Genomic DNA, 26,445 nt, shown 5'->3' with positions numbered 1-26,445 from the left:
CAGTCCCAATTTTGGGGTCTTTTTCTTATATAGGCTCCTATTACCCCCACCTCGGCCTGATTTTTCACATCTGCTGTCTGGTCCCCCTACCGCCTGGGCCAGAGGCTAGCGGCCAGCCTGGAGTCTCTTTAGCCCTGGCCACAGCTGTGCAGCCGGGCCTGCTGGAGCCGCGCTGCATGGGAACAAGCCAGGCAGAGGGCAGCGGCTTCCCCGTCCCAACGCACATGTGCGGGCGCCCGGCACATGCTCGCTGGAGCCGCCCGGGGCGCTGGAGCATGAGCAGAAGCGAAGCGGGCGCATCAGACATCTTGGGCCGCTTTGCGCAGGGAGCCGCCGCCGCCCCCCCCGGCCCGTCTCGTTGCTTCCCCAGGGCGCTGCGCTGCGCTGCGCTCTGCGCGTCCGGGCTTTGTGTGGCGGGCAGCCTCGGGGCTCGCTCCTCCTCCCCTGCCGGCTCGGGCTGCGCAGAGCATCCCGCCCCCGCTTGCATTCATCCTAATTCGCCCCCGAGACAAGATGGCAACGCCGGCGGCTGTAAATCCTCCCGGTGAGTAGCGGCGGCTGCTGCCCTGCAAGACATCGGCGCCCCCCACCCCCGACATAGGCGGGGCCGGGCTGGGAGAGGGACTCGGGGGAGGAGGAGAGCCTGGCCGCTGTCCCCGAGTGCTACCGAGGCGCGGTGCCCCCCTTGCCTTAATAGGGAGAGGTGGGCGGGTTGTTCGCCTGGAGGGCAGCGGCCGAGCAGGGGTAGGGAAGAGATCGGCGTGTTGTCATCTGGGGAGGAGTAACCACTAACCAGCCCCTGCCGGTGGCTGAATCCTAGTCCCGAACTTCAGCATCTCTCCCACGCCCCCTTCTCGCCTGGGATCCAGCAGCTCAGGGCTAGTTTTCTGTGTGATCCCGTGTGGCATCTTGGACCCCTTTCACCGCTGGGTGTATCTCCATTCACTTAATTGGAATAACACCAGGGATACATTTTGGCCGTAAGTTTCCAGAGTTTTATATGCTGCCAAGGCCACTCCCCTGGATGGAGAAAGATCATTTATCTCTCTAGAATTGTAGAGAGGTATCACTGTTGGTGGATAACAATGGTGGAAAGTTCAGGGATATAACAGAGCCTGTTCCAGGCTCAGAGCTATTTTCACCCCTTTAATTTTGATCATAAAATAATTTTGAGCCAGAGTGTTTCCTGGACCCCTGGAGGTCCCCAGACTGTGTCTAAGATTTCCAAAGGGATCCTTGCCTCTGTCTGAAATATTTTGAGGGTTCAAAAATAAAGATGCCTATACAGCACTGTGTACTGTACTGCTAAAGAAAATATTGTCAGTTTCCAGTAGCCCATCTACCTAGAGTTAATTCAGAATGCTTCCATTGATTTTCTTGGGTAAATGGTGACAATTAAAATTCTACATAAACATGAACAATCAAATTGGGAGTAGGGGGGAGAGAAAATATAGGCTCATAACCAGAAAATAGGTTTGAGTAATACAAAATGAGTGAATTTTATATGTGATGCGATGTAGGAGCAATACTGTGTGTTGTTGAATAGCCCTTCCTTAGCCATGCTATAGCTAAGGATATCAGAATTTCTACTGTTGACACTAATATACGGGAGGGGGCAACTTGGGAGGGTGAATGTATAACTGAGCTGTAAAACTTTTGCTTGGAGTCAAAATATTGAAGACATATATTTTGGCAATGTGTGTGGTGGATGGTTTTTGTGTGAGGGTGTTGGTTTTTTTTCTGTGCAAGTGTAGCAATACATTTCTTAACCCTTTGTATCAATAGAAGGAACTCAGAAAATCTCCTGTGTTGGATTTTTGTGGAGCTCATTATTAGGAGCATTACTGTTGATCAGGGAAAGCCACTGGCGGGCCTGGACGGTTTGTTTACTTGCAGTGTCTGTAGGTTCAGCCGATCGCAGCTCCCACTCGCGGCGGTTTGCTGTCCCAGGCCAATGGGGGCTGCGGGAGACAGCGTGGGCTGAGGGATGTGCTGGCCACCCTACCCACAGCCCCCATTGGCCTGGGATGGTGAACCACCACCAGTGGGCGCTGCGATCAGCCAAACCTGCAGACACTGCAGGTAAACAAACGGTCCTGTCCTGCCAGCGGCTTTCCCTGGCGGACCACGTGCCAAAGGTTGCAAGTCCCTGCTGTAGATGCAGTCAAATGAAAATTCTATGAAATATAAATGTATTCTGTGACCATAAGAGACAATGCCTGCTATTGTTTAAATGAATGCATTATGTAGTAAAACAATTTTGAGCAAATTGTCAGTGTGCATATTATAAAAGCGTGCTTTGCTTAATTAAAAAACATCTTTAACTAAATCGTAATGGGGCAGTTGAAATTCTATTGGGCTCCAAGCAAATGAGTGATAGGCTTACAAAAATATACAGTGGTTGTGATTCTAGTTTTTGATAGTTTAATAATATATGGCCAAATTCTTGCGTCTCCGATGTAGTCTAGTTAAATGGTTGTTGGAAGCAATAAGTTCTGCTCGATTAAGGATGGCAGAATTTGGCCCATATTCTTGGGACTGAATGCTGCTCTTCTTACTCATGTTTGTATTCACACTGAAGTCAGTGGAATTATGTGAGCAATAAATTTGGCTCAGTGAGTGTTTGGCTTCATGTGTTAGTAGAGTAGGCTCAGGCCCTTACTCCTTAAGATTAATTTTTAATTTCAGAATTCCAAATATTCAGTGAAAATCAATATTTGATGAAAGGTTATTAAGTGAATTTTATTTCGCTCCCAACCTACGGTGTCATATGTGTTAAAGGTGAAATTCACTTTACCCACACAGAGTCAGAGTAAATGAGCTTTAGTGCATGTGAAGTGAAGTAGAATGAGCAGTTGAAATCCACCTTCCCCAATTTAGGGTCAAGGGTGCAAGATTGCATCCTGCCTCCTAGCCACATAGTATAATGGGGGCAGTCACAGTTTCTCAGTCCTACTTGTACCATTTGCTGGGGCTACTGCATAGTTGGTCCCTCTCTCCAATACTCTCCATGCTGACCTATCTGTGACTGTCACAAAGATTCCTGTGGCATCCAGATGTGGAGTCAGGCCTGAGAGGCTGCCCTGTCTTAATATACATACCCTAAGTAGCTACAACATAGGCCTTAATAGGTGTGGACAGGGCAGCTCCAGGACCCAGCACGCCAAGCGTGTGCTTGGGGCGGCATGGCGGGGGGCGCGTTGCCGGGAGGGCGGCAGGCAGCTCCAGTGGACTTCCCGCAGGCGTTCCTGCGGAGGGTCCGCTGGTCCCACGGCTCCGGTGGAACATCCACAAGCACGCCTGCGGGAGGTCCACCGGAGCCGCAGGACCAGCGGACCCTCCGCAGCCAAGTCTGCAGGAGATCCGCTGGAGCCGCGGGACCGGCAAGCGGCAGAGCGCCCCCCGTGGTGTGCCGCCGTGCTTGGGGCGGCAAAATGGCTAAAGCCGGCCCTGGGTGTAGAGATCCTTGTGTTGTACCTCCATGCTGTGACTGATGATTACCTGTAGGAATTTTAAATATACTTTGTTCCTTTTGGGACGCATTCTGGATTTAATGATTAGGAATGAGACAGGCAGGAGGCAAACATAATGAAGGTGTACGTTGCTTCCCAGGAAGGTTTACAAATACCTATCACACTTAATTTGCCTAAGCAGAGGCTGCCAGTCATCCTGAAGTGTGAGGAATTGTGTGGTGGTTTTGTGATGTGAACCAATATGCTGCACTGATGGTGCTGAGATGACAGACATCTTTTCACTCGTGAGCTAAGCACAGACCTCCTGAACTGAAAGGCAAATTTACCAACCGCCAGTTGTAAACTACACCCCTGAATTCTCAGTGCGTGAAAGTTACTGTTGTGACTAGTAAGTCTTTTTTGAGACACAAAGATAGAGAGCACCGTGTTTGAGCTACCAAGGTTTCTACTGTAGCCTTAACATTATACAAGCCAGAGAGAATAAACGTGTTTAGATATACTGTCAAGCAGTGCAGACAAACTGAAATGAAAGCCACTGCAAATTTGGCAGTGTGTTGTGGTAGCCTTAGTGGTAGGATTTTATGGCTCTATTTGTTTGGAGCCAGATCCTTAGCTGGTGTAAATTGGTGGTAGTCCATTGACTTCAGTGATAGCTGTGCCAGTATATACCAGTTGATGACCTGGCCCATTGTGTTATGGAAGGACAATAGAGCCATTAACTTAAGAGCCTTTAATAATTTATTTCCAATTTGAATAGCTCTTTATTCTCATAAAAGCTGATAATTTAGGCAGGACATTACACCACATATGTTATATGTAGACTGGTCAAATTCTAGGTTAATGGAAGAAAATTAGCATGATATGGGGACTATAACATCAGAAAAAAACACTTGGTGTTTTGTAATAGTAGATGCATCTGACTTTTAAATGTGATCTTAGCCATGAACCTACATTGGGATCTAATAGAACAGAACCTTGTGTCCATGTAGAGGGTAATCTTCTTCCACAGAAGTTATCTGGGAAAGGAAATACAGCCTGCTGCTATGTTTGCTTTTCTGTGGCCTACGGTTTTTTTTTTTTTTTTTTCCCCCTGTAGTGGGGAACCATCACAGCTGGGATTAGCAGTGGCCAAGAAACCTTGATTATAGTTCAAATGGGACTATACTGTTCAGGGACGCAGGGCTCTGCATGGATTCCCTAGGCTCTGTCGGTATGTCTACAATGCAGTTAAAAACCTGTAGCTGGACCATGCCAGCTGACTTGGGCTGGGGCTGCAGAGCTGCTTAATTTCAATGTAGATGTCCGGGCTCCGTCTGGAGCTCAGACTCTAGGACCCTGTAAGGTGGGAGTGTCCCAGAGCTTGGGCTGCAGCCTGAGCTGGAACAGTTACCCTGTGAAGCTTGGGAGCCAGACCTGCAGCTCTTTCTGCTATCTGTATTTCTGTATGTAATTATACTCCCCACTGACAGAACAATCTGGGGAAAACTCCATTAGGGAATCCTCTGGTTTTTCCCTCACTCCTGCAGGTTTTACCATGGGAGAGGGCAAACTGACCTTAGCTTATAGGTATTTTGTTGTCTTGTCATGGTCTGGGTGACTCACCGAAGTATCTAAAGCTGTGAAACAGGCTGCAAGTGTGTGGGAAGCTCATCTGCATTGTCACAAAGAATCAAAGATAATTGATTTCCCCCTAAAATGTGATTGACATATTAAGCAAAGACAAGCTAAATGGGACCTAAGAACTGAAAATTGTGGCAGTGAAGCAGCCTTTTCGTAAAATGGTGCTTGCTGTGACGTTTGCATTTAGTGCTGCAGCTGTTGGCTTTTTTTTTTTTTTTTTTTTTTTTAATATATGTGTTTTTGATATACTGGCTTGTCCACATCGTTACTTTCAAATAAAATTTTGCTCATTAGCCAAGTTAAATTCCTGTTCTTCTGATGTTTGCTGTTAGCCAAGATACTGTGAAAATGTAAATTATCTAATGAAATGTTTTACTTTTTCTGAAGATGGAGTGAGGCCTGGATTGCTCAGGAGATTTCATTTCCTGTTCCAGTCTGGCTTAGTTTGGTAGAGACTTAAAGTTGTAACCTGTTTGTCAGCCTATGTGAAATGTGTTGAGTAAGCCAATTCCTAGTGGCTTGAAATCAATACCCTTTGTGGATCTGAGCCTAAATGTCTGTGGTACAAAACCACTACCAAGGCTAGCACCACAGTATTACCAGTTATAAATATTCAAAACTTCCTGAGTCTAGTGCCCCACCCCCCCATATCACGAGATTGACTTAAAATCATAAAATTAAAAATAAATACATAATATTGTGGAGTTTTTATTTGCCTTCTGTTTAGGGTGCACTTGTGTTGTGTTTTGAATTTTTCTGCAACCATGAGGGCTAGAATCTTAAATATGATTTATTTTTTTTTTTAAAGTTCAGTTTCTTATGTAATCACTCTTACTTGGAGCCCCAGCTCCTGGAAACAACATCAAATACCATGAGACTTGTGATTAAAATTGTGGGAGTTGGCAGCACTAAGGGCTTGTGTAGACAGACACAGCAAAGAATTCTGTGGCACCTTATAGACTAACAGACGTTTTAGAGCATGAGCTTTCGCGGGTGAATACCCACTTCGTCGGATGCATGTAGTGGAAATTTCCAGGGGCAGGTATATATAAGCAGCAAGCTAGAGATATGTACATAGCAAAGGGGCATTGCTGGCATATGATGGATTTCCACTTCATACGGCTAAATGCAGTGCCTTGCATGGTGTCAAATATCAGAGGAGTAGCCGTGTTAGTCTGGATCTGTAAAAGCAGCAAAGAATCCTGTGGCACCTTATAGACTAACAGACATTTTGGAGCATGAGCTTTCGGGGGTGAATACCCACTTCGTCGGATGCATGTAGTGGAAATTAAATTAAAGTCAGACGAATTTCAGAATATAATTTTGATCTCGGAATGTTTGAATATGCAAATTAAAAATAGTATGGTTAGTTTCAAATGATGCTTCAAGCTTTAATGTTTCACTGCACTTCTTAATAAAAAAGACAGTTTTTTGCTGTAGAGATGATGTTACTGATTTTTCATTTCAGTAAGAAAAATATTGTAAGGTTTGGGTAGACAAGGAAAAGTGACTGTAGTTCTAAAACAGTCACATGCAAAATAAGGTTATTGATGTAGCCAGTTGCTAGGAGGACAGGTCTGGCATTTTGTCATTATGAAGACAAATTCAGCTCTCTTATTTTAGTGGTTTGTGAAGATAAGGTGTATGGGGTACAGGGTAACTTTTTAGATTTAAATAATTACAAAGTGAAGAGCACAGTAAATACATTAATTCAACACTGACTTATGACAAGTAGTATGCTAATAAAGTCAATGCTGGTAAGGTGAGAAAGGTTGATCTTGTATTTAAGTCACTGGACTGGGACTTAGGTGATCTGGGTTCAGTTCCTGGCTCTGTGGAAGATTTCCTGTCTGACTCTGGGCAAGTCAGTTAACATTTCTGTGCCTCTGTAAAATTACTCCCTCTCTCTCCATCTTTGTCTGTCTTTTTAAGTTTTTATTTAGATTGTATGCTCTGTAGTGCAGGTCCTGTCTCTCACTATATATGTTCTGTTCTCCTTGTCCCCAGTGTAGTGTTGCTTATGTAGTTTGGAATTGTTTTCCTTTTCCTCATAATAAATGTAAGTGCAACAAATTACACTGAAAAAGCTAGCAGAATAGCAATCCATAACAAATGGACTGTCTGCTTCTAAATATCAACAGGGACTTGTAAGGCCAGATACTCAGTGCAAATTGGGGTAAATTACACCAGCAGAGGATCTGCCTATTACAGTATCATTATGAAGGGTTTCCTAGCTGTGTGGATTGCTGAAGGCAGCCAGTATCTGGATTATACATTAAAAGATAATCTCCAGGAATCTACGAGCTCCTTTTTGAATCCAGGAGATACCAGTGTTTCTTTGGGAAAGGAGGCCTTCATAGTGCGTACAAAGGAAAATCCTTTGCATTGTAAGTAGGTCTAGGTATAGTACTGCTAAAACATTTCCATAGTCCGGAGGTATAGGAAGGCCTCCTTTTATTAACCTATTTCTGTAATGCCATCTTCCTTCTCTTTTGTTTGCTTTTGTCCTTTCTTTTCCCCTTGCCTTTTTGTTCAGATCAGTCTCCTTCTCGTCTCACTTTCCTCCTCACTACTCAGTTTTCTTTCCATCTGGTTCTCTGTCAGAGTTAACTCTGGCGCTGGGCTCAATAGTGTTCTTGCTTCTCAGTTACTGTTATTTAAACAAATGCTGTTCTTGTACTGTTGCTTCTCTCAAGTGCTAAGACAGCATTTAAGAAAGTCCCATTGCTGTTCAATAGGTGGAGCTAGCAGCCTTCCCGGAGGGAAGGTGAGGCTTTCTTGTTCTAACCACTAATCCTACTGCCTTCCATGGAAAGCACTGTTTAAGTGCAGAGTATTATTTTTAGTTGGCTCAAGGTTGGGAATGTCTATTAAGTTAGATGTGCACTTCATTAACACATACATTTTGCTGTTTTGCTCAAGGACAGGTCACAATTTTGCACTTTAGTTTAAAGATTTGTGCTGCCAGTCCTTCCCTCAGCTAAATTTCAAACACATCTGACAAATAAAATCATATGCAAAAGTTGTCCTCTATCTCTAATACAGCCAGTGGAGAGTTGAAGTGTTTAACTGCTGACTCTACTAGCAGACACTCTGTAAGGCTTTTAAGGGAAGTTGCTCATACAGAATGCCTGGAACTGATAGTAATTAACAACTGGATCATCATTCATATGTTAATTACACTATAATTTGCCTGTTTTTCTTTGCAACTGGAACAGATGCTTGTTTAAATGTTCCTTTACACTTTAAGGGTAGTATTTGCTTACTGGAAAACTCAAAATGTATCTGTAGAGTTTGTGAGTTACATGCATATATTTTATGGGAGAGACATGCCAACTAATGACTGATGCTGCAAAGACCTAAAATACTGCATTGTTGTATTACTGAGGATAAAAAACCAAAATCACTTCTATTGAATATACAATAAATGAAAAATCTGTTGATGAAAAATGGCCTCTAGTTTTGTTCCCAGAAAACACAATTTTGAGACACAAATAATTACATATGCATTTTATACCACGTATAATTATGCACATGCGTGCATGCATTCATACATTCCTCCCAAGACCTGTCTCTGGGAGGATTTACCCTTCTCCGTCTACCTATTACTGTCTAGGTCAGTGTTTCTCAAACTGGGGCTGCCGCTTGTGTAGGGAAAGCCCCTTCCGGGCCAGTTTGTTTACCTGCCCTGTCCGCAGGTCCGGCCGATTGCGGCTCCCACTGGCTGCGGTTCGCTGCTCCAGGCCAATGGGAGCCACTGGAAGAGACGCAGACTGAGGGACATACTGGCCCCCGCTTCCAGCGGCTCCCATTGGCCTGGAGTGGCGAACCGTGGCCAGTGGGAGCCGTGATCAGCCGGACCTGTGGACGGGGCAGGTAAACAAACTGGCCCAGCAGGGACTTTCCCTGCACAAGCCGTGGCCCCAGTTTGAGAAACACTGGTCTAGGTACATGGGTAGCTGCCTGAGTGCAGTAAAATGCACTTGCAGTGCTGTGTGCTTGTAAAGTTTCACCCACTGTTATATCTTGGTGCAAAATCAGAGGCTGAGGTCTGGCCATATTTAAAAAGTAGGGTCAAATTGTTTCAGGATGCAGGGAGAAGTAAAGTAACTTGTTAAGATTGGATCATATGTCAATTGTGATTGGGGCCTCTAGATACTATGGCAATATAAAATAATAAGAAATAATAACTGGGTGAAACATCATTGACTGTGTGATCCTGTATAACACATCCCATCCCGAAGAGGGACAGTGTAATAAAGTTGTGGCACATAGGAAGGCTGGTAAGAGACTGGTATTTTGTTTTCTATCCCCAATCACCTGACATGGGTCAAGGTTAAAAAAGCTGATACCCTTGTCACAGGGCAGACGTTAATATAGTCCCCTGACTAGCTGCTGCATGTAATGGTAGCCACTGGAAAGTGGTTACCATCATAAAAGTAGCTATAAAAATGGCATTTAGCTACTGCAGGGATCGGCAACCTTTCAGAAGTGGTGTGCTGAGTCTTCATTTATTCACTCTGATTTAAGGTTTCACATTCCAGTCATGCATTATAATGTTTTTAGAAGGTCTCTTTCTGTAAGTCTATAATATATAAGTAAACTATTGTATGTAAAGTAAATAAGGTTTTAAAAATGTTTAAGAAGCTTAATTTAAAATTAAATTAAAATGCAGAGCACCCTGGACTGGTGGCCAGGACCTGGGCAGTATGAGTGCCGCTGAAAATCAGCTTGCATTCTGCCTTCGGCACATGTGCCATAGGTTGCGTACCCCTGAGCTACTGCTTGTAACTGTCCCCTTTGTGTCCTCTGAGTCACATTTGCTTTGTTTATTCACAAAAACAAGTTTTACTTCTCAGCACTGCAGAGCCAATACAGCTGTGGAAATAAGAGCTGGATTTTTGTTTCATGCATGATCAACAAAATTGCTAGCTCGGGATCTTTGTTGTTGGTGGTAATGTGAGAACACTGCTTAATTGTCAAAAAGCAGATTGATCTTAAAGCACTGTCAGCTAGAAAAATCTTGTTTTGAAGTGGAAAATTTTAAAGTTCCTAAACACTAAGTAGTAACACATGTAACAGTAACCACAGAAGTCAGTGGATGCTGACCCCTATGACGGGCCAGGAAATAAATTTCAGCCTGGTGAGCGCTGCTGAGAGTTAGTAAACATGGACACCAAGACGTTGTTTTACAAAGTTCACTTTTGAGAGCACCTTTGAGATACTCATAAGAACATAAGAATGGCCATACTGGGTCAGACCAAAGGTCCATCCAGCCCAGTATCCTGTCCACCGACAGTGGCCAATGCCAGGTGTCCCAGAGGGAGCGAATCTAACAGGAAATGATCAAGTGATCTCTCTCCTGCCATCGATCTCCATCCTCTGACAAACAGAAGCTAGGGACACCATTCCTTACCCATCCTGGCTAATAACTATTAATGGACTTAACCTCTATGCATTTATCTAGTTCTCTTTTAAACACTGTTATAGTCCTAGCGTTCACAACCTCCTCAGGCAAGGACTTCCAAAGGTTGACTGTGCGCTGTGTGAAGAAGAACTTCCTTTTCTTTGTTTTAAACCTGCTGCCTATTAATTTCATTTGGTGGCCCTTAGTTCTTGTATTATGGGAATAAGTAAATAACTTTTCCTTATCTTTTTCCACACCACTCATGATTTTATATACCTCTATCATATTCCCCCCTTAGTCTCCTCTTTTCCAAGTTGAAAAGTTCTAGCCTCTTTAATCTCTCCTCATATGGGACCCATTCCAAACCTCTAATAATTTAGTTTAGTTTTGGTCAAGAAATTTCAAGCACTGTGTCACCTTGAATTTTCTATGGCAAGTATTGAGATGGACAAAAGGAAGCTAGATTCTGTACCCCAAACTTACACTAACTTTCATGGGACTTTTGATTGCTGTGAGACTGTTCACTAAATTAGCACTGTTCAGTTCATTTGCCCAATTGTTTGAATATTCTAACACTTTGTATTAAAGAGATGTGTTTTGTGCAATGTACAGTAATAGCTAATATAGAATTCTAGCTTCTCTGTATTGGGGACACCTGTTCAACACTTTCAGAGGAGCTATTAAAAACATTAAGTATTACAGTAACAGAACGTATATTCTAAGTTAGTATAGAGTGTCAGGTTGACAAATTGCAACCCCCCATGTAATAACCTCATGACCCCCTGAAGGGTCCCGACCCCCAGTTTGAGAACCCCTGACATAGAGTATAATAGCCTATTACTGCTACCAGGTGTTGAGTTTTTCTCCTTTAGCTTAAATAGAAGAGGTGCATGCTTTTAATGGTAGGTCCTATGCACAAATGTCACTGACTAAACATGGGCAAAGTTAAAGGTGCTAGGTAGGAGTAAAACAGAACTGCTTTTCTTCACCCTCAGTGCCTTCTGTCCCCTTCCCTCCCCCCCAACTGCTCATGTGGTTGTGATGGTAATAGCACGAAAGAGAGATTAATATAAAATGTATTGCTTTGAGAACTCTGAGTGATATATCAGTTTGCTTTAATAATGAGTATCAATTAACTTCCTCTGTCTTTGTTTTATCTCTTGGCCCATGCCACTTCCTGTAGCCCCCATTGGCCTGGAGCTGCAAACTGCGGCTAGTGGAAGCCGCGATCGGCTGAACTTGCGGACGCGGCCGGTAAACAAACCGGCCCAGTCCACCAGGTGCTTGCCTGGTGGGCCGCATGCCAAAGCTTGCCGATCCCTGCCTTAGGGTCAAGAAATATAGTTCCCTCCTTTAAGTCTTAGGCAGCTGGCATATGAAAAGTGGAAATTATTTTGAAATTGCCGTAATTTTGTGATGGTAGAGAAAACATACTGTAATTTTGAATTTTTCAAAGGATATTGTTGGATCTGAATTTCCCAGACATTGAGGAGTTTGCATGACCTACGGAGAGTTAGGACCCCATTCCACCAAGATGGAGAAGGGTAAATCCTCCCAGAGAAGAGTCCTGGGGGAATGTATATATGCATGTGCATAATTATATTTTGCATTTGAACTTGATCGTAACAAGTATTAATAGTTTGAGGAGACAGGGAAATACTGAAAGAGTTGTTTCAAAGGTCATAAACTATAGTGTATTCATATAGATAGATTTTAATGAACTTTTTCCTTTAGAGATTATATGCCACTCTCCTTTTATAAGATTAACTCTGCATTATATAGAAGTCCTGAACAGACCTAGCTCTGGGCTCTACCACACCAGAGAGGTAAGCTGAAGTGCAGAAAAGGGAAAGAAATGCTATACCTGATGTTAACATATTGCTTCTCCAAACCCATTACACTGGTACAGAGTTTAGCCCATGGGGCCCTGTTTCGGTTGGTGCTTTTAGGTGTAACGGTAATACAAATAATAGTCTAAGGCTCTGGCTACAGTAGAGAGCTTACCACAGTGCAGCTGTGCTACTGTAAGCTCTCTTGTGTGGCCTCTCTAAGCCGATGGGGGAGAGCTCTCCTGTTGATTTAAATAATCCATCTTTAGTGAGCGGCGGCAGCTATGGCAGGAAAAGCTTTCCCACTGACAGTGCTGTCCACACCAGCACTTAAGTCATTAGAAATTACATCATGCAAGGGAGTTGGCTTATTCACACCCCTGAGTGACATAAGTTATACCGACATAAGTGGAAGTGTAGACGTAGCCTTAGTAAGAGAAGTTTCAAAGCTGAAATTCAGTTTTAAGGGAGAGATGTCAGAGTCTGGACCTGGAACAAACAGTGTATCCGTTTTTTCCCAAAGTGATAGAACAAAATTATTGATGATATAAAAATTATATATAGTTTCAACCATATTCAGCAATAAGGTGAAGAAGCTTGTTCCACAGCGTGATTATATTTAGAGTAATTAGAATCTTTCCTATGTGGAAACCAGTGTCGCTTTTCACAGATTCTCATCTGAATCCTTCCCAGACCATGAAATGTTGCTCAGGGCACAAACAAAACTCAACCATCCATGTCTGTTCTGAACTATTCTTTGCTGCCTTCTGTGTATGTTATTAAGTCCTTCAAGTTTTCCTTCTCTAAGTACTTAAATTACCCAATAGCTCAGTTGCAGGATTGATATTTGAACCGTAACGGTGGAAACATGGCACCAATTGTATCTTTCATTGGTTATCAGTTTTTTGCTGGAGTTTAGGGAGAAAAGATGTAGGTATAAAACTAAAAGCTGTTACTCTGGAACCAAGAAGTATCCTTCATTCCGGGGACGTTAGTTGCTACATTTGGCATATTAACATTATCACTCAGTATACTAGATATGTTAGTGATAAGGCAAAACACATATCCTTTAATTGTCTTAACAAAATATACACATAGGCATGGGAGCACCACCTTTTATCCTTCACTATTAAACTGCTACAGCTCCCATGTCTTTTCTAGTTTTAATACGTGTTTTGCAACTTGCTCTCTGCCTACTCATTCCATCAGCTGCTTGCTGCTTTTGAAAGCATTCTAACCTGTTGTTGGGTTGTGACAATTGGATTTAAAAGCGAGGGTGAAATATTCAACACACATACAACATTACCAAGTGGTTCAATAATACTTCATGCACACTTAAAAAGCCGAAAAATGACATGCATGTCTTTCAAGCATTAGTTCATCTTTATTGTGGAAAGCTTGCAATGGTTTGCTAGAAGAAGGAAAAACATGCTGTTTGGTGTGGTGTATAAACTGTAGAAGGCTGCTTCTTGAAACAGGCTATTTAGTCTATCTTTAAAAATAAATAAAATGAACTCTGAAAAGGGTCTTTCTTATAAAATGTAGCAGACAACTACAGGTCCTTTGGTATGTAGTTATGCAGAATTCTGCTATTAGCTAGAACTTGATTGTCAAATCTGACATTTGGTGTGATTTCATATTTCCTTCGTGTTTACATAAGTAAAGGCTGTCTTGCTGCTCTTCCAGATAGAAATGTGAAAAATTCAATTCTATCAAGGCTTTTATATAAACATCCTGCTTGTTTGTAGAGAATTTTATTCAATAACATTCTTCACTTCCATGTTCAAAGCATCTACAGACTGACTGTATACTTCTGGGAACAAGCGGCTTCTAGTAAATGTGACACAATGTTTAATCTGAATAAGGGAGCATTGAAGGAGAAACAATCTTCCATTACTTTAGATCTTCAATTGTTTAAAAAGCCAGGGAAAGAATGTCTGCTTAATGGTTCTGACAATAAATTGCTAGTGAAACCCCGTGATTGTAATTCTGGAAAATGCAGTAATAGTGGTTTCTAAGGATAACAACCTCCTTCTGAAAACATAGGAAAGCTTACTTTTAATTTGCTTTAGTCAGAGTTACTGTGATCTAAATTAAACTGTAAGGCTTAATGCTTGGAAAACAGTTCTTTTTAATGAAATTAAGCAGGACTTGAGATTCTCAACATTTGTGGCAAACTCTTGGGAGTTTGGTAAAACTAATATTTCCCCGGAGATTCTCCTGCAACGAGGCTGGCTGAGTTGTGTATTTATTTATAAAGCTCTCCCTCATGTCTTATTCTGAGGGCGTTCTCTTTGGGGCACCAGTTGGAACGAAAGCAGCAAAGAATCCTGTGGCACCTTATAGACTAACAGACGTTTTGGAGCATGAGCTTTCGTGGGTGAATACCCACTTCTTCAGATGCATCTGAAGAAGTGGGTATTCACCCACGAAAGCTCATGCTCCAAAACGTCTGTTAGTCTATAAGGTGCCACAGGATTCTTTGCTGCTTTTACAGATCCAGACTAACACGGCTACCCCTCTGATAGTTGGAATGAAAGAATTTACAATCTAATAAAAAAAGCCCACTGCACTCTTGCAATTACCTTCTGAACTTCCAAAAATGGATGAGTTTTTATTTGTGCCTTCTTTACTCACAGACATAAAGGATGTAATACTCAGACAGCAAGGGAAAGAGACTAGCATTCTTTGCTGCTCCAGTGATATATATTATGCTGTTAAGGGCAGAAAATCATCATCTTCCTTTGGCCAAATCTTTTCAACTGCAAAAAAAGATCGACCTTTTTAAAATAATTTCAGACGACTGATGAAGACTGTGAAAAGAGTCAATACATGAGATGTTAGGGCACTTAATTTTGTAGGATGGAGTGTTTGGGAATCTCCATTTAGATATCTGACTGAAAGAATCCACTGCTAAATGCCAGAAACTTCAGTTTGGGGACAATAATGAAATACCCTTTTTAGGTGACTTGTCCAAGGATCAGTCACATCTGAACCCATGATTCCCTGGTTTCCAGTGCTTTTCTGCAGCCTGTAGACTAGACTTTACCCAGGCTTGGTAGAATTAAATGTTTATATAAATTCAATGGATAGTATTAATGTTTATTTTGAAGCATTTTTTCAATGCTGGATTCTTTTCTGCTTCATTAATAGAAAAAAATGCCAGCTAAATATTAATCAGAGGTCTTTATTTACTGTTGGTGATGTAGGGTGTAAAAGGACGCAACTAAATGTCTTGAACCCAGGCTGAGTTTGCAGAACTGGAGTTTAAAGTGGGAGAGAGGTGGTGGGAAATCTTTGTAGACTAAGGAACCTCAAACTGGAAATCTGGGAGAGAGACTCAATAAGGAACCCTCATATTGTCATATTTACTGCTTGACTTTTCTGGCAACTATACTTTTAATTTTCTCTCAGTTTGGTTTATGATGATGAATAAGGATTTGGAAACACATAAAAGGTCAGTTCAGTATCATAACTTTAAATAAATATCCCTTGCTTGCTGACCAAGCAGGATTGCAGACACTAGTGCGGTCAGTAAAATATTGTTTAATGATGCAGTAATTTTTGAATACAATAGACATTGGTTAACTAAGCATGCCCATTGATACCCTAAATTTACTGACAATTAAGTATTTGATAGACCCAGCGTGGTATTCTGAATGAAACTTAAAAGTTATACATCCCTACTGCAACATGATTTTTTATTATGCAGATACAAAGAATAAGTTAAAGAATCATTTGGAAGATGCAAATAAGCTATTTGCAATGAATAATTTGAGTGGTAAAATTATTGATTTTTTTTTTGCTTGATCAGTTGCAAATTGATTATGATTTCATCAAAACTGTATGGTCAGTTATTTGACGAAATTTTGAAAATGGTTTAGCTTTATGGATTACAAATATTTCTGAGTATTCAGTATTTGTACTCTGTTATGTTTGAAGTAAGTCACGTGATATCCTTTGGTTCTCAGAATGAATTGGTGATTGAGCACAATTTAAAATTTGGTGTCTGCAGTACTTGTGCACATGACTTTCTGTGAATATTCATGCTAGTAAAACTGGACTTCAAGATTCTTATGAAAATCAATTATAATTGGAGTCCCAGGAAGGACGAAAAGAAATTACTTTAAAAACTTGAATAATTATTAGCAGAAATCTGCTGGCAGTATTCTCAAGCTGAAAGTTAAAATTAGAAAAATTGTTCCGACTCCCACACTCAAGATGTTTTGGTAACAAGTTTGTGTTGTAGTTAGCTTAACAGAAGGTATGGACAGGGATCATGAACCTAATGCATCTCAAATCATGTAATAAAACTTTCATATGACTTTGGTATCTTTGTGGCTGGAGATAATAGCTTAGGAGGGAGCAATGAAAAGGTTTGGCTACCTAGAAAGGTAGAAAAATCTTGTTTTGAAGTGGAAAATTTTAAAGTTCCTAAACACTAAGTTACTGGTGTCTTGCTGCAGTTGGTTAAAATCAATCCCAGTCAACATTTTAAGTAGATTTACTATCCATTAACTTTAATTTATTGTCTATTTACTGCTATTCACTGTGCTTTATAGAGTTAATAAAAATTGAGGGCACTCAGCACCTCTCAGAATGGGGTATTTTGTCATCTTGCTATGATTTAAACTTTGGAACAGCACTGAGTAGTATTGGTCTGGCTTATTTTTTTCTTAGTATAGCACCATAAATATTCTAAAGGCAACTGTAAAGTAATTCTTGGAAACTGACAGCGGAGTCTTTTGTATGAACAATATAGCTCTGGATTTTAATGATCAAAAATTGACTTTTGGTAGAGATCTAAATCAACTTCAGTTGACCAAAGTAATTAATACTGACCAAGATGAAAAGTTAAAGGCCAGATATTGATGATGGTGACACTGAAATTAATAGTGAAGTATTGATTTTTTTTAATAAATAATTTAAAGATGGGTGGATTAAAAACATAGTCTGTAATAGTGAATAATAAAGTGTTGAACTGTTATAATTACTTATTTGTCACAAAACCCAGAAGTTTGCTAGGCATCCTCCAAAATGGATAAAAAGAGACAGTTTCCCAGAAGAGTCTGCAGGTCATCTCAAACATGATATAATAGAGTGGAGGGATGCAACAAGATAGTAAGGTGGGATTTGGGGAAGGAGAACAAGTAATTACAGCAGGCAAGACTGGAGATAGCAAAATTCTCATCTGGGCGCTCTATCTGGACAGAAAATGTCATATCTTAGAAATGTTGTGGAGGAAAATGCGACAGGATTTGGGCACAGTCTGGATCTTAGCAAAGTACAGTAAGATAATTTTTTTGCTCACTCTGAGACAGACTCTGAACTCTATTATACAAGTATAAATCCAGAGTAACTCCACGGAGGCTGTTTGGGTACTGGTGGAACAGAGACAAGAATCTCACCCATCGTTTTCAAGTAATAAATAATGATGGCCTTTGGACTCTGTGTGTGTGTGTGTGATTTTTTTTAAAATCTAATGCTATATTATGTCTAGTTTTCACATATTCTTGTGTTACAACTTCCACTTTACCTCCTCTTGTTTTGCTGTATGTCATCTACAAAGTGTTCCATTTTAAAAAGGAAAACACATATCCTGTACATGAATTTCTGATGGAATGCCAACCAAAATAACTAAACAAACACACTAAATGAAAATGTTAAATGATGAATTAATGGACTAAGCACAATCTATCTTTGGGAAAGTTTGAAGAAGAGTCATTATGCTTCCTTAGTTTTCCTCTTTGTGCTTATTTGCACAGTTTGGATGTATATTACGTTGCTTCAGTTTGTATGTTAATGGATAAAGTCACTACATATAAAATTGAGATTCTGTAGATCTGGTGCTGCATGCATGATGGAACAATCCTATATTGCGTTTGTTAGCTCTAATAGAGTATGTAAAATTTACACACACAAAAATTATTAGAGGAACTTTTTCTTGCTGTCCTTGCACACAGCTTATACTTAAGCAGTTATTTTAAGCACATTCAAAATATCGTAGGGGGAGGGAGAATGATAATTTCTTTTAAATCGAAATGCTGCATTGTGTGGGAAGCCTAATCTTCTTGTGATGGAGGATCTTTTGATTAATGCTTATTAAATGTGGTAAAATTGATCAAATGATCTTGAATGTCTAAACAACAAAACGAGGGCAAATTAAAATATGCATCCCTAAAGATTCCCACTGTACCTCTGTATGGCAATATATTCTGTGCTATATGAGAGCCTAGGCCAGTGTTTCTCAAATGCGCCTGCCAGGGGCTTTTCTTGCAGCCACAGCCTCCTGGGCAGTGGGGAGGGGGGCGGGAAGCAGTGGTCCCTTCCTGAGGATCACCAGCAGGAGTTGGACCTTGCCCCCTCTGGAGACACAAATGCTGGAGGAGGAGGCAGCTAGTGAGTCCACCACCTTCCTGGGGATGTAGGGTTGGGCTCCAGCCCTTGAGTGGTGGGCAGCAGACCCTGGCCACAGGGTTCCAACCCCCAGCTGCGGGGCTCACCCTCCATCGTCCCTGGCCTCCGCTGCCTCTGCTGGCCCATCATGGATTCCTCGCTGTTCCCCACTTCCACTCCATCTAAGGCTTAATTTGTCCCTGGTCTTTCCAGGACTGAGTAAGTATGCTTCTGTGAAAAGTGATATTTTTATGTTTAATGTCACTTTTCACAGCAGCAGACTTCCTAGCTAGCAAGTCTTTTTTTAAAAAGCAACCAAAGAAAGGAAAAGAAGCAACAATAAAAAATCCAAGAACCTGTAGAGCACGTTGTTTGTGTTTCTGTTTTGTTTAGGTCCTACGAGAGACAGCTGTACATAATTTTTATGATTCAGTCTGCAGAAAGATTCAATAAATTATAATGTTTTGGACATATCTATGTGCATATAGATCTGTTTTTCCTAAAGTAAATTAAGTATTTTAAGAAAAATGGTCAGTGCGACCACCAGCAAGAGTTGGTGGCTGCACTTTGAGGTCACCAAAAATGTTCTTGTGAGAACCCCTGGCCTAGGCCTAGATCCTCAGCTGGTGAAAATTGTTATAACTCTCTTAACTTCAGCTGAGCGATGACACTTTGCACAAGTTGAGGGTCTATCTCCTATTTAGATATTCCATCAATTCCATGGACAGATTTTCAATGTTAACTTTGAAGCCTCCGCAGATTGGCCAGTGAACGTCACATGAAATCCTTACTTTTGAGAATGCAGATTGGGTCGTTAGCTACGTGACTACCCAATTTACACATGTAGTTGTCTATTTGTGAGTATAACTGTGCCTGAATATTTGACACTCAGGGTATGTCTTCACTGCAGAGCTAACTTGGGCTCTTATTTGAGTGTTGATCTTAATTATGCTCCGATCCACGTATTAAAAACTGTGGTCCATATTTTCCACTGCTTTCGGAAGGACTGCTCCCATTCTCCAGAAAACAAAACGAAATTCAGAATTAAGACCAAGGCTATGCAGAGTTATCTTGGGTGATCAGCATCAGGCGGGTCTGAGCACTTGGGTTAGCCTAGCCCAGGTGTGATTACTACTCTAGTTACTGTGTCCTCACTGGTGCTGCACTCCTCCATGTCTGGGACTTCTGGGGGCATACCGCATGGTTCTTACCACTGACCAATTTGCAGAGGTTGCAAAATTGGCTTTGAAAATCTGTCTCTGGAATTGATGGAATCTTTTAAACAACAGAGGCCAGACCCTCCACTTGTGTTAAGTGTCACAGCTCAACTGAAGCTAATGGAGCACTAAGGATCTTCCTTTATCCTTTGCTCCTTTGAACAATTGAAGTCCAAGCAAATTCTCTTTTAATCTGGAGGGTAGCTCGCTGGTAGTTGTTGGCAATACCATTGTACATATCTGCTAGAGAGTGATGCAAGAAGTGCCTCCTTTCCGAAGCCGGAAGCTGTTAGTATGCTAAGAAGAGAGGGATGGAAAAAAATGGGAGTGAGGAGAAAAGGATGGGAATAAGAGATGAAGGTGAATCAGTGATGAACCATTCACTGTGGAGGTGGGAAGGAGTCAGGGAGCAGGAGCACATAGAAGCTGGTGCCTACATATTTGTGTGCAATAAGGTTGAATTTTCAGCCTTTAATCATCACAGATATGTCGGGGATGAACAGAGAGAGTTTAAAAACCAGAAGACGGCCCCCCAAAACCATGATTTATTCTTTTGAAAAATCCTATGAGTTTTAGGACAATAACATATTTATTTTGGTGGGAGGTGGATGAGGGGGTTCTGACTCATGATTTTTAAACTCCTGGCATTGGCAATGCTGCTCAGCTTCTGTGGTTGGCAACTTCCCCAGTTTACTCAGGTGTTTCTCACTCATCAACTGGGAAAAGAAACCACCTTCTCATTTCACATAGTCACCAGCACTGATGGCTGTTACTGTCAGCTGAATCAAACTGTCACTCCAAAATGTGGGGTTTTTTTGGGCCAGGTCTGCACTAGAGCATGTTTGGCACTATAATCCAGGTTCCCAAGTGAAATAAGATACACTGTTAGGGTACGTCTACACTACTCACCGGATCGGCAGGTAGCGATCGATCTATTGGGGATCGATTTATCACGTATAGTGTAGACATGATAAATTGATCCCCGATTTGCTCTCCAGTTAGCTGCTGAGAACTATTTAGAGCTGTGAATGGCTTTTAGTACAGCGTGCTACAAATTGCACAGGAAGCAGTAGTAGTACACTTAGAGAAACCTACAATATGCACATTTATGAGCTCAGGTCACTGTTACATAGGATGCATTTTCAGGGCCAAATGTGGGAAAAATGAGGCCTCAGGCTACATATAAAAATGTGCATGTAACTGTGGAAATTGTGTGAGATAATGTAAGTGTAGAATAGCACATGGACCCATTTTAATTAAAAATTTGGCACCTAATTTCCCAGTTTACATCTACAAACATCTTTTCTAAAAATGCACTAAAATAATTTATTTCCTTTGGGACAGTTACTTAATGTACACTTTAAGTGTTAGATAATTATTTTTTTATGATTTTTGGCAGTCTGCTGTAATAGTTGTAGAATAATAAAATTTATAGCTTCCTCTGTCCTTTTATGAAGCAATTAAAGCAGTTTCTTATCTAAAATTGCTGTTTCGTAAGTGAAGTTTGTGTTTCTCATTTTAGAGCTTGGCTCTGATACGCCATTTATTTGGTATCCTATAATATTCTAGACTAGTAAGCTTTTATTGGGCCAAGTTCTGCCCTTGGATACATATCCGTAAAAATTACTGAAGTCAGTTGGAATAGCACGTTCTTATCCAAGGTCAGAAATTGTCACATAAATAGCTTCATGCATTGATAATATGGGTTTTGTTTTTACTTTTAAAAGTAGTATTTCATATCTGTGCCTCAGGAATGAAGTATCCTTTCACTTGATAAGTTACAGTTATAGGCCAAGATTTTTTTCACAAGTGGTTAGTTATTTTTGGGTACTACCATTTTTGGGTACCCAGCTTGAGATTTTCAAAGCACCCAGCCACCCTCTGAAAATCAGGCCCCATTGAGATGTCTCAAGTTGAATACACAAAAATTGATGTACCCCAAAAAATAGCCCAAAGCTCTTTGGGGGAAGGGACTCTTTGGGGTTTCCTGATGCTGCTGAACTACACTAAGGATACTCCAGCTCTCCTGCACTCTTACTAAGGTTCCAGGACTGCACATACTGCCAAACGTGCTAAAAAAACAGATTCATTAAGAATCACATACTTAGTTACATGGTTTTACATTTTTTAATGTGCAATTAACATTCACCTGTGAATCCTAAATATGATAAAGCTCTTACTTTAAACTTCCCCCAAATGTCCCTTTAATAATTGTGTATAATAGAATGTCATATTATGCACAATAGAATAACAGGAGAAGCTCCATAAAATACAGTGCATCTTGCTGGAATGAAAAATATAACAATAGTGCCCATATTATATACTTCATTTTTTAAAAATTTATTAACTATTTTCCAGAATCTGTGTGGTTAATGTAGAAAATGTTAGTAATTTTGCCGCAAGTAAATTGATCAGTATGCAAGATGGTTGTTGCTGGCTGAATCATGGTCCACAGTTAAGGTAAACAGATCTGTGATGACATTTTCTGAGCAGAATACCAATGCAGTTGTATTTCTTCCCAGAGGTTTCTGATGTTTCTCGTATGCAGATAACATTTATTTCAAGAAGGTTTTAATCACAGGAAAGAAATTCTTCTGTAGAGGTGGGATTTATTATATTTATTACTTATTTGATATGATAATTGTGCTGAGTTAAGAGCGTTTAAAGGTTATTGCTGCTTTTGCATATCCTATGTAATGGTAAATTTTTCTGACCTGTTGTCTATTTAACCTACCTGTCAATGGTGTATGAATGTATAATAATATTAATAAAGTTGTAAAATAATTGTATTTTAATTTTGTACTGCTGTGTGGAATTTCTCTGGGTTTTTCTTTCTCTGTAATTAACATGCCAAAGTGATGTGACTAAATTTACAATTAGATTTTACTGAAGGTGTTCTGAAATATTCTTCATGGTGGCTATGTTTTCACCTGGCAAGTTCTGAATTCACAAATGTGATTTTATTTTGTTCCTCTTAAATGTGCCTGTACTAGGTGGTAAAACCCTTCGTGATCTGTTAGTGGTTGTATATCTTAATTCTTCATGATTTTGAGAAGTGTATTTCTCCATTTTTCCTAAAAAAGTTTTTTCTTTTTGCCTTTGTAGAACATCTAAAATATTTTTTTCAGTTTCTGTTCAAAGGACAGGGCACGTGTGTTAACACTGAGATGATTGACATTTCAGTCAGTTTGTGTACTGGCAGTCAAATCTGTAACAATGCTATTGATATAACTGTTATCTCTGAGGCTTATGTGATGGAGCTGGGGGTGCTGCCGCATCCCCTGACTTGAAGTGGTTTCCGTTATATACAGGGTTTACAGTTTGGTTCACTAGCTCTCAGCACCTCCACTATAAAAATTGTTCCAGCACCTCTGCTCTCAGGTTTAGTTATGCGCTGATATTTAGTTCTAATGTAACCTATCATATTACAATGAATTGTAAAGGATTAAAGAATACTGGAAAGAGCATCCTCAATGGTGCCCTAATATTTAGTAGCATATATTGCACTTGTCACAAGATTTGAAAGCTGAAGTGTTTCAGAGCCCATTGATGTCAGTGGAAGGATTGCCATTGATTTCAATGGGCTTTGGATTAGGGTCAGCGTTACCTATGCAGATCATGCATGTCTTGATCTGAAGCAAAGACTGTAATACACTGACTGAAAGTAATGTTGAGTAATGGCCGTTCTAGATGAGAGAGAGAGAGAGAGTGTTCCTTTGGGAATTTCAGAGCTTCACAAGAAGCAGAAGTTTCTGATTGCAGTAGCAGAATCTCTTCAGCTGGATGACACAAATTGTAAAAGATGTGCAACTGGTCTGCTTTGCTCCTTTGAAATCTCTGTCTAAAAGCCTTAAGCATGTACTGTACTAGAGCTGAACTAAAGCTTCAAAATTTCAAATCCAGATCTGCAGGTTGAATACTCAGAAGCTTGGGAGGTGTTTTGAATGTGCGATTTTTGGCTTAGGGGCCAATCTCTGGTAAGTAACATTCAACTAAAAAAAAAAAATCAGTATTTTTCCCCTACAATCCAATCCAGTGATCTTGCTGCACTAAGGGTATGGCTACACTTGCAGCTGTACAGCGCTGGGAATTAAAGCTATTTTCGTACAGCTGAATAGGGAAAGCGCTGCAGTCTGGCCACATTGACGGCTACCAGCGCACTGTCGTGGCCACATTTGCAGGATCTGCAGCGGCATTCGGAGCGTTGCATTATGCGCAGCTATCCCAGCGTTCAAGTGGCTGCAATGTGCTTTTCAAAAAGGGGGAGTGGGATGGAGTGTGACAGGGAGCGTGGGGGAGAGAGAGAGTGGATTTTTGGAGCTGATACTCTGTCAGCAGCTGCAAGTTCCGACCCCCCTCCCCCACCCCTCTCTCGCTCACTGAAAGCAAACAGCCTTCTTTGTTTTTTTCCTCACAGACCAGATAAGCAGCCTCCCCGAAACGGACCCCCCCACCTGCACTCCCCCTCTCTTCAAGCAAACACTAGCTGTGGGCGTTCCAAAGGGAGCTCATTCACAGCAAACAGGAGCTGTGTTTGGTTTTTTAGATAAGCAGCTCCAGGAGCCCAGAGTTCCCAACAAAACAAACAGAGGCATCACAACAATACAAAGACAGTAATCTTTACTTGAAAGCATTATGGGAAGCTTCTAGAGGTCAGTTACAGTGTAGTAAGATTATTCTCCATTTACAGTGGCACCCCAGTGCTGCAGCACCAGTGCTATTCTCTTTATTCCTCTCATCGAGGTGGAGTACATGCAGCGCTGTAGCCAGGGAGATACAGCGCTGCATGTGCCTTGTCAGTGAGGACGGGGAGTAAGTTACAGCGCTGTAAAGCCACCACCAGTGCTGTAACTCTCAAATGTAGCCTAAGGCCTAAAATTGCTGAGGCTTAGGGTATGGCTACATTTGGAATTTCAAAGCACTGCCCTGGCAGCGCTGCGGGAGCGCTGCCGTGGCAGCGCTTTGAAGTGTGAGTGTAGTCAGAGCGGCAGCGCTGGGAGAGAGCTCTCCCAGCGCTGCATGTAAACCACATCCCTTACAGGTGTAGCGTGCAGCGCTGGGAGCCGCGCTCCCAGCGCTGCTGCCCTGATTACACTGACACTTTACAGCGCTGTATCTTGCAGCACTCAGGGGGGTGTTTTTTCACACCCCAGTTGCAGCGCTGTAAAGTGTGAGTGTAGCCAAGGCCTTAGTTGTTGTGTTGGAGGATAGCACACTAGATCATTCTCAGCAGTACAAAGAATTGAAACAGGTTGTTGTAAAAATCACATACATATATTTACAAATCTATTTAAAATAAACCTTCAAACCAAATTTTACCTGATTTTGTGTTTCACTTTGTGGAGTTAAGTGTAACTTTTATAAGTAACATAGACCTAAAACTTTATTATAAAGGCCAGAACAAATACAAAACATCTTTTATTTGGAGCTCTAATTTTTGTACATTTGTAAAATGTCCTTCATTTCAAAAGATCCCAAAGCACTTTGGCATGACCGACATGCAGCACCAATGAAATACAGCCATATTACATAAGTGGGGAAGTGTCAGCACAGAGGCCTATAGCCATAAATATAATTCTAGACACAGACTCACAAGGCCGATTCTGTCACCCTTGCTCTCACATTGAGTAGTACCGTTCCTCTTGAATTCATGGGACTACTGATAGACTGATGTACAAGTCAACATGAGTACAGGTGGCGGGATCAGGCCCATGGATGACGGAGGTAGAAGAGAAGTCTAATCTGTCACTGGAGATTATTCCCTACTAAATGAGTGTTTTCTTGAATCCTAATTTTAAGGCATTTGGATACTATTTGGCTGATTTTTGGCTTTCCAGGCTGGAACTCCCCAGCTCCTCTGCCTTTCCCCAGTCCTGCTCCACTCAGGTCCCCTGTCTCTGGCTCCCTGCAGCCAGGCCTTTCTCCCCCTACAGGCAGAGGGAGACTGAGCTCCTGGCTCCCAGCCTTTTTATACAGGCCAGCTGTGGCCTGACTGGGGCGTGGCCCAGCTGTGGCTGCTTCCCGAATCATCCCAGGTTTTAGAGCTGCAGCCCTCTCCAGGGGTGCTTTCTAGCCCTCCTAGGCAGGAGCTGTACAAATGCCTCATCACAAATGAGTGTTCACGTTTCTTTTCTGATATTAAAAATAATAAAGGATATTTTCACATTGATTTGAAATTGTTAAAATATCCCTTTTTTGCTCTAGAGCTGCATGCTGATTAAAAGAGCAGTCCTCTTAGTGGTGTGTATTTCAGTGTTTCTCTTAGTGAGAAACCCACTGCACTGTAAGAGCATACTTATTAGGGTTCTAAAATCTGCTTAACAAGTGAATCAGCAGAGTAATTGAAGATGACCTTCAGCTATATGTCTTAAATATGAGGTGATTGTCAGTGTATTTCACAGATAACTTATTTTCAGAAATAGTGGTTTAGCTTCTATGTTTTTGTGCCTTTGGGTAATTCTACTATGCCATTCTTATGATACTGGAGACACCTCTCTCTCTCT

At 41.3% G+C, this 26,445-nt stretch overlaps 1 protein-coding gene across 8 annotated transcripts in view; it reads left to right on the top strand.

Moving 5' to 3' along the window:
* Positions 1-362: 362 nt before the first annotated feature.
* The window catches only part of ARNT2 (aryl hydrocarbon receptor nuclear translocator 2), a 131,511-nt gene continuing 105,428 nt past the window's right edge, over positions 363-26,445 (top strand). For 7 of the 8 annotated variants that reach the window (XM_050967811.1, XM_050967810.1, XM_050967809.1 and 4 more), the window contains exon 1: positions 363-544. In XM_050967811.1, the coding sequence (XP_050823768.1) occupies positions 514-544 (31 nt within the window). In that variant the 5' untranslated portion in view covers positions 363-513. Of the gene's footprint in view, positions 545-22,458; positions 22,545-26,445 lie in introns of those variants that run through there. The other variant, XM_050967807.1, reaches the window with a different exon arrangement.

Source organism: Gopherus flavomarginatus, chromosome 9 (assembly GCF_025201925.1).
Source record: "Gopherus flavomarginatus isolate rGopFla2 chromosome 9, rGopFla2.mat.asm, whole genome shotgun sequence".
NCBI lineage: Eukaryota > Metazoa > Chordata > Testudines > Testudinidae > Gopherus > Gopherus flavomarginatus.
The sequence above is the reverse complement of the archived record's forward strand: the minus strand, read 5'-3'. Positions and strand labels throughout refer to the sequence as shown.